This window comes from Otolemur garnettii, unplaced genomic scaffold (assembly GCF_000181295.1).
Source record: "Otolemur garnettii isolate 467f Iridium unplaced genomic scaffold, OtoGar3 scaffold00021, whole genome shotgun sequence".
In the NCBI taxonomy this organism is placed as follows: domain Eukaryota; kingdom Metazoa; phylum Chordata; class Mammalia; order Primates; family Galagidae; genus Otolemur; species Otolemur garnettii.
In genome coordinates, this window is record NW_003852416.1 from 23996088 (window position 1) to 24004974 (window position 8887).

At 46.1% G+C, this 8887-nt stretch overlaps 1 protein-coding gene across 1 annotated transcript in view; it reads left to right on the forward strand.

Moving 5' to 3' along the window:
- Positions 1 to 5612: 5612 nt before the first annotated feature.
- Positions 5613 to 8887, forward strand: part of TLL2 (tolloid like 2) — a 134407-nt gene continuing 131132 nt past the window's right edge. Inside the window, exon 1 of the mRNA XM_003787305.2 lies at positions 5613 to 5981. Within this exon, the coding sequence (XP_003787353.1) occupies positions 5792 to 5981 (190 nt within the window). The 5' untranslated portion in view covers positions 5613 to 5791. The remainder of the gene's footprint in view (positions 5982 to 8887) is intronic.

The window sequence follows — 8887 nt, forward strand, 5'->3', positions numbered from 1 at the left end:
CAGCCACTTTTCTTAGAGTTTATTTACAAATTGTATTCATTTTGATATAACTTTTGTTTCCTAAATGTTTACTCACCACGGTATGCCAAATGTCTTGCAAATAAATGTTATTAAACACTTCCTGAATTTATAAATGTGAACAAGAGAAAGTGTATTAATGTAATTTGTTTAGGAAAAGCTACATACTGAAGGGCTTTGGTATATGAATTCGGTGGCGGGGGGCCTATTTGTAATCTATACCCTGTAGTTCTATCTGGGTTTTAAGGTTAGATTTCAGTGTGTTTTAGTGCTTCACTCTGTTGATTTATTGGAGCATATGACAAATAGAAGTAGTGACATATAAAAACACAAGTATTCATTAATGTTTTATATCTTCATCAAAATTATATAGTCATGAAGCTAAATTTTAGCAATCAAGGTGTCGAAGAGATCAGAGAAGTGAAAACTTAAGAAGATTGGAATGCGTACAGAAATAAGACTAGATTACAGGTAGGGTAGATCAGAAAGTTAACATACACCTGTTGAAATTTTGTAAGACAAAGTGTTCTTATTGCCTTTTCCTCAAAGACATCTGATTTGACATTCCTGCTGTAGCAGTAGACAGAAATGTGCAAAGATAAAAGTAAACAAAGTTAAGTTCTTATTTTGCTATTAGGGAATGGAAATAAAGAAACTTGTTAAATCTGCTTATTTTGAGCTATTGGTGAACTAGACTTGCCAGTAATTGATAACATAGCCTAGTGTGTATTTACTCTGGTTCATCAATTTAGGTCATTTGAAAATTATAAACAGTGTACGTAAGAGCTTAAGGCAAGGAAGAAATAACATGCAACTTTATTAGAAGGACAACAAAGCATTCTTGGAAAAGCAGTTCTACTTGGACTTTTTCATTTGTATCAAACTGAATCTATAAATTCCCACAGAGCACAGGCAGGCAGTCACAGAATTGGAAGGAAACAATTACAGCTTGATGGTTAACTTCCATTTTGTCTACACCCTTGGTTTGTGTAGGCCTATTCCGACTGTCTTTTTAGTAATAGAAATTCAGTATATAATGTATCAAATACTCTTGAGGTTCTAATTGTCTGTAAACTTATCTGAAGTTGGATTTTTAAAAAGTAATAAAAAGTTAAAATTATTTCCTTTGATGCTTTCTTTCCATTTTCAAGTAGGTAAACCAAGCCTAAGGGATAAGCCATTATTACTGGCATGCATATGAAGAGATTACCGATGGCTCTCCACGCTGAAATAAAGCAGAGGTCTGCAAATATTTTCTGTAAAGGGCTCGTAAATATTTTAGACTTCGAGGGCCATACAGTCTCTTGTCAAAACTCTATAGTTAACAGCTCAAAAGCAGCCATAGTAAACAGACATAAACTAATGAGCATGACTGTGTTCCAGGGTGACTTTTCCCAAACAGTCAGTGGGGCAAACCTTTGGTAACCCCTGAAATGAAGGATTTCAAATACAAGGTTTGATTCCCCCTGCCCCCAAATTTATGTTTAAAAAAGTATTTTAATGTACCAAAAACCTGAGAGAATGGTATAATGAGCAAGGTTTGTCTTTTTTGAAAATGATTTTTAATTTTTCTTGTATAACAAATCTGATGCCTACACTCAAACCCCACCATTCCCTACACCTGTCATCTGATTGATAATGCGTTGCATTTGCCTAGTACTTAGACTATTTTTTACAAGCAGTTTTACATACGTTCCCTTACAACCATCCTGTGAGACTGGTAGATAGTCACATTTTGTAGATAAAGGAGGGCAGTAGAAGGAGCTCTTAATTTTAGCCCTGAAGCTAAAAGTTAGGGCTCTATTGTCTAGGGTACAGTATGTAGAAGTCATCAAAGTTAGGGCCCTGTTGTCTGGGGTACAGTATGTAGAAGTCACATTGAAAATCAGTGTTTTGTACAGATGGACAGGAATATTTTGACTGTGTTACATTGAAATCAGTGGCTAATTGCTCTAACTCTTTCATCTTCACATGTAAGTATTTAAAAAATTTTTTTTATCAACAGCCTTGGTTCTTTATTCCTCCTAGTCTTTGTAGCTACCTTTGCCAAGTTTACACCTAAACTTGGCAATTTCAGTTAGCCAAATAGTTTTAATTGGTAGAAATTACTTCTGATCCTTTCAATGAACATTTTTTGTCTAGTTGGAAAATGAAGAGTAGAAGAGAATGTTAATGCAGCCAACTTGTTTATTTCAGAGTGTGAACTATTTTATGAAATGTAATATCTACAATATAACATTAGGAAAGGGGGAACAAACCTATGTTGGGACATGTGGAATCAATGTTAGTGTAGTCTACAAATGTATTTATAAGTATTTGATTATTTAAAATGATTTATCTTTTGAAAGGTTGTATGCTTAACATGACAGGAGTTTCATGTGAAAAGAAAATGAGGGAGATGGTTGTAGGGAGAAGTTTATTTAAGTCATTTTAATTGGCCGTTGTTATGTGAAGAACCTGTGGCCTTCTAGGTCTGTAAATCTGGCCTTTTTGACTGAACCTAAATTTTGTAGAATAAATCCTTTGATTAAAAGGGACACAGCAGAGAAAGATGATGCTTTTCTTGCCTCCTTTGGTGCTTAAAAAAGAACAATCTTAAGGTCAGAAGGCTGCAGGTTCCCCGTCCCTGGATGACTAGGATAGTAAGACTTAAAGGTCAATTAAAGGAAGCAAGGGTCGAGAGTAGGCGTCATCAAACTATGGCCTGCAGGCCACATATGGCCCACATAGGACATTTATCCGGCCCACCAGGTGTTTTTGCCGCCGCTGCCTGTCCTGCTTAGCAGGCAGACTCATCCTGGGGCCCGCAGTCCGGCCCTCCAGTGATCTGAGGGATAGTGAACTGGCCCCCTGTTTAAAAAGTTTGAGGACCCCTGGTCTAGAGGAAGGTGGTTCCAAGTTGGGGTCGAGAGAGATCTCCTATACTTTAGAACAGTAGGGTAGGGCAGACCTGAATAGCTAAGTGTCACAGATGTGGTTGCTGGTATAGTAGATGCTGGCATGAGGATGCCAGCCATGTGGTTATCAAGATGCCCCAGTCATCCCTAGGATGACTACACATGTTTAATGCAACAGAGGTATAATATGGAGGTGGTATGAGCCAAGGCTGGAAAGATAAAAGCCTGATGGTGGACGAGGGCCTGGTATGCCACCTGAGGTGCTTGGATGAAAGGTTTTGAGAGGGAGGAAGGGTTTCCAGCAGCTGCTAAAAGTTGCAGCAATATTAAAAAATTTTAATTACTTTCTCCCAACAACTCAGTACCATCTCAGTGGGCAGCAATGTAAACAAAGGAATGAGCTAGCTGGTGAGAGTGCCTGTTTGATTCTGGAGGGGTTTGATTCTGGAGGATCGGTTTTTTGCACTGGAGGAGATTATGATGATGCATAGTGGCCTGGAAAGGCAAAGTGAGGAGAAAGTGGCTGAGGTGAGTAGTTAAGGAGGATAAAACTTGGTAGACTTGAAGAGCTCCAAGAGTGGCTGCACGAGAACCCAGTTACCCTGGGCCTAGGTGTACAAATGGAATGAGAAGTTATCTGAATGTAGATTAGAGTTTTAAAATGGTGAGTGAAATCAGGAACTTACAGAAATGGTGAGGAGTTATTGAACATCACTTTTCAGTCATTCCTTTCTGACCTTTCTATTTAGATCCAAATATTTTGTTGCTGTTTGTTGGTTGATACCAAAGTAGCATCTAAACTGGCCTCTGACATAAAACTGTGCAGCTTGCTGACCTGGCAGCTCCACTGTCTTCAAAATATTTGGACAAAGGGTGTTGGTGAGATGAGCCAGCAGTTACCCACTAGGTGGGTATGGAGGCAATATAAGCACACAGAGGAATTCACTACTAATGAGGCAGCCAGTTGGCTGTTTGTCTAGTGCCATCTGGAGACCTGGAAGTGTCAGAGAAGTTTGTTAGGTCTTTCAGATGTTGGCTCTGTGGACTTCTCTCCTGACAGGTGGTGACCTTCACGGGGGTGAATGCAGAGGACTATGGCGTTGGGTTTGACTCCTTCCAGCATTCAGGCAGAAATGCTGTTTGACCTCCTCCTACACCTATTGACTATTTAATGGCCACTTGGCCTTCCCTGCCATTTGGTGGTGTTCATTCCCCTAAATTCCTTCCTCCTGACAGTTTCTAACCATATCTTGCCCAATCTGACTTCATCCTGTATGTGCCCATTTTTGATGAAAACAGCATGAAGCAAGGTCACCTCTGCATTTCTTTCTACAAGTCAGAACAAAATATGCAGTAGCACCCTTCTAGTGGTTTAGGACAAGGGCACCTTCAGCCTGGTGGTTTGAAGGACTTGTTATCTTTCTTGTTTCCTTTGTTAATAGGTGAGAAGAGAGATGACCATAATTCGAAAAATTCAGAGTCCAGTGTAAAGATTAGCTTTGGGCTCTCTGTTGACTATTTTGCCATTAATGTATGTGAAATCATATTCAAATCCCAGAGGGACGTTCAGTCCATTTTTCTGCTTGTACTTTAAATGAAAACAGATACTACTGGCTATGATAACTAAAAAAGTCTACATAGATATATTTGTGTGTAATACTTTTTGATTAGGGCAATTTTGCTTGCATAAAAATCTTTGAAAAGCCTCTCAGTAATACTTTTCATGTCTGTAAATCAGAGTGGCTCAGTTTTGACAATTTTTACATTTAATGTGCAATATAGAAGTGGATTTCAAATAGCTCTTGATCTCTAAATTATTTGGGCATGTGTATTTAATTGGCAAGAAATAGCCAGATTTCAGAAATTGTTCAGTTTTCATTTCATCCAGTAATGGTGGCTTATTTATTAAAAACATCTAATTTAACACAAATAACACGTACATTTGTCAGTCTTTTTGCCTGTATGAAGCATCTTAGACTATATTACTAAAGGATAGGGTCACCCAGAGGGGAACTCTATCATTTTAAAATTTTCTTCTGTACATATTAGCCACTAGGTTAGGTTAAGTGGGTGCCTCAGCAAGCGCCCTTTATGGCTGGACGAGGAGATGCTGAGAGAGCTGAAAGAACCGTAATTCTGGATTGTTTTCTGCTTGGAAAAGGACCTGAGAGACAATTCGATTCCCTTCATCTCTCACAGAAACGATTGTCCGAAAGCACGCAGCGAGTGGGTAGCGACATAGACCGCTCCCTTCACGGCTTCTGGTCCTGTGCTGCCAGCTCTAGCCACTGCTGCCTGCCTTCGTACACGTGGGCATCGGGAGTTGTAAAGTGAGTTGTGAAAATAAAACAGGCGGGAAGTCCAGCCTTGATCTTTGGAAGCAGCGGTCTTGGGCATTCCAGGCCAAGGTGCTCCCGGAGAAGGGCACCTTCGGCTCGGTGGCTGGGTGGGCGCGCCGCTGGGCCCTGGCCCCTGCCTTCAGCATCTTCACCTCACTCCCCTTCCTCCGAAGTTGCGGAGGTGCCGGGAAGAGGAGGGGCCGCGCCTCGGGCGCTCGAGTGATTGGCTGCCTAGGGCCCCTGGCGAGGGCTGTTTGGTCCAGCCCTGGCGGAGAGGGGCGGAGCGGCCACTGCTCCAACCACCGCTGCCACCGCCACAGTCTCAGCAGCCGCAGCCTCGGCCGCCCAGCTTTTCCCGGGTGCCTCGACGAGGACAGGGGGCGCCGCACTCTACTCACTCAGCGCCCGAGCCATGCTTGGCAGCTGGGCATAACCGCTGTCCCCGGCCGTCACAGACACAACCCTGTGCACCGTCCTTCCACCGAGCTGAGCTTCGTGAGCGCAACTCCCTCTTGCCCCGGCCGGCCCCGCGCCACCATGCCCGGGGCGATTGCGCTCGGGGCTCTGGTGTCACTGTTGCTGCTGCTGCTGCTACCCCTGCCCCGCGGCGCCGAAGGACTCGGGGAGCGGCAGGACGCCTCCTCGGAGTACTCGGCGCTGGAAGGCGAAGAAGGCGAAGAAGGCGCGGAGCAGCAGCTGGAGTATTACCACGACCCGTGCAAAGCCGGTAGGTGCCGCCGCGGGGGAAGTCCAGCAGAAGTTTGCCTTTGAAATGCAAATGAAGTGGTGGGCTGTCTGTGGGGCGGGTCTCCTCTCCTCTCCCCTGAGTTCCCCCGGGTTCCCTGGAAGACAATGACCCGAGGAATAGCTTAAATACCAGTCTGAGGCCAGGACGTCCTGGCTCCAGGTTTGCGGCGCGCACTGGGTGGCGGCGCCCCATGGCATTCCCAAAGCGGTTCGGGGCGAGTGCCCGAGGCCGAGAAGGCGCTCAGGTCGCCAGGACCTCCTGACAGTCGGGTGGTCAGCACCGGCCACCGCCGGCCGCTCTGGGCTAGAGCGGAGGAGCCCGGCAGGGCGCGGCGCTCCCACGCTCCGATGGGGTTGCTGGCTCGGATTTCACCGCGTTTGTAAGTTTTGCACAAAGTTTCCCAAGGTCTTCTGGTTACTCTTGAGAAGAGATTTTAAAAAGAAAAGCTTCACAGCAGGCAAAAGGAAAGGGATCGCCCAAGGAGAATCTGCGGGTGCCCTAAAATTCCCTGTGGTCCCCTCTGCGTCGCCCTGCCCTGGGGGTTGCCCCGGGCGGGCGGAGATGGAAGCCGGCAGGTGCTCTAATCCCGCCAGGAAGCTGCGCCCCGGGACGCGCGGACCTTTTCGGGAGCAATTGCCTGCAGGCACTGCAGCTCCCCTTTACCCTCGCCACCAGCCAGCTCGTGGATGCCTAGGGGAGCGGCTTCTGAGCGGGAATCGCTGAGGGGTTAGCCTCAAAGGGGCCGGAGCGTGTGTTCCAGAGCGGATAGCTCTCGGGCAGTTCCTAGCAGGGATGGAAGGGTGCTCACGCTCCTCCAAGGCCCGCTCAGCCTTCCTGCCGCTGGCCATCGGCCTGCAGGTAGTGGTGTTTATCTCAGGCATTGTCCACCCCTTTCCACTTGGGGCCGGCAGGGATGGGCGGAAAGAGGAAAGAGCCGGGTCTCCACCCTCAGAAAAGCAGGGTGCTCCTTCCAGGAGCCCACCAGGTCTGGAAGAGTTGTGGGCCAGGGCCCCATTCCTTCACTCTGTAAATCGACCTCTTTCAGCTTCAGTTTCCTCATCTCTAAATTGGGAATGGTAATTACAAGAGGACTCAGAAGATTTATAGGAAAATTCCCCTCAAATGGAATAATTATGGAATTGTAGCTGTTTTTACTGTTAGTGTTACTGCAGCAGCTCTGGTCTAGGTGATGGTTGGGAGGGTTAGAGTCCAGGTGAAGTCTGGGGAAGACCAGGTTACTAGGAGGCTGAGGACCTAAGGGAATTTGTGAGACATGAGAATCTTGTGCAGGTTTGAGATAACCCACGTTTAAGGGTCCTGGTCTTCCCCTAGGGAGACTCCTGCGGAGTATTTACCTATTGCTGTACCTGGTGGAGCATCTGAGTTAGGAAGGTGGGCAGAGAGGTTGGTTCCTGGGCAATTTGAGAATATCAGCAGGTCATATGCTGGGCTGAGGTGCCCCAGTTCCTCATAGGGCCCAACTCATGGCCAGGGAGGAGGATCTCCAGAGCACTGTTGGAATGGTAGCCTGGACTGGCCCTAAAAGAAGGCCTGAAGCTGGAAAATTTGGGGGTGGGGGGAAGGCTGAAGAATGCAGTGGCTTGACCACCATCTGTACCTGTGAGAGCCTGCCCTCTCCTGGGTATGAGCTGGGACCTCTGGGTGGCAGTATGGACAGTTCTGGATCTGGAGTGGGAAAGCATTCAGTTTGCATAGGAATGTACCGAGCACCTTCAGTATGTTGGGTACTGGTCTGTGAATCCAGAGGTGAAAGAGACAAATCTCCTGTGAGAACTTCCCAGCTCCTGGTCTCAGCCCTGCAGGATAACCTCGAGACCAGCTTGCCTAATGGGGCTTCAATTTTTCTAGTATTTTTGGCAAAAATGGAAGATAACCAGGGGCATGCATATTCTGTAATGATTCGAAGACAGGATGGGATAGACACCAGGGTTTTCGGAAGGTAGAAGATCTTGGGAGTGTGGTTTGAGCCAGCTATGTGCATCCTCTGGAGCTATCCTTGAATCCTTCCAAAGCTTTGGCCTCTCCCTGGGCTACACTGATGCTAAACATGGCCAGAAGAGGGCGATGGCAGGGAAGACCCAGAGGAAAATGTTAGCATCTCTCTTTGTCCACCCTCTTGGAAATTCCCTAGGGAACAGCTGTCTAGAACAGACCAACAGTTAACCAGTGCTCTTAAGTCTCAATAGAAAAACTTGCCTCTTGGATGGTGGTGAACTGCACTTCTCGGTTACATATTTAATGCCAACTTTTAGGGGCATCTTCTCATTCTAGTCCAGTCCAATCCTAACTCCCTGGCTCCTTCAGCCAGTCACATACCCTCCACAAGGACCACCTTAGGGTTTCAAATCTAAAACACCTCCCACCTGTCCCCTCTCCATGTGACTCTCCATTCTGCTGTGGATTCAGAATGCAGAGGGGAGAGTCTTGGATGGTCTATTCCTGGTCTCATAGCTTTGTTACCTTGGACAAGTGCCATGTTCTCTGGGCCTCGGTTCTTACCTGTAGAATGGAAATGTTGCACTTATTAGGCTTGCAAGCTGAGAGGTCTAAGGAGCTCATGATCTTGGCCCAGGTCAACCATCTTGTTGCTCTGGGCCTCCTTCATATCTTGCAGACATTCAAGTTTGAGCCCCTGGCTCATTCCATCAGTGGTTCTGTGATCTTTGTATCTAGCCAGCTTCTCAGAAGCTGAGCAAACTAGGTAACTAGGTAGACCACTTACAATTTTATTGTTTTGCCTCTTTTGCATTTTTATTTTATTTTATTTTATTTTATTTTTTGAGACAGAGCCTCAAGCTGTCCCCCTGGGTAGAGGGCGGTGGCATCTCAGCTCACAGCAACCTCCAACTCCTGGGCTCAAGCGA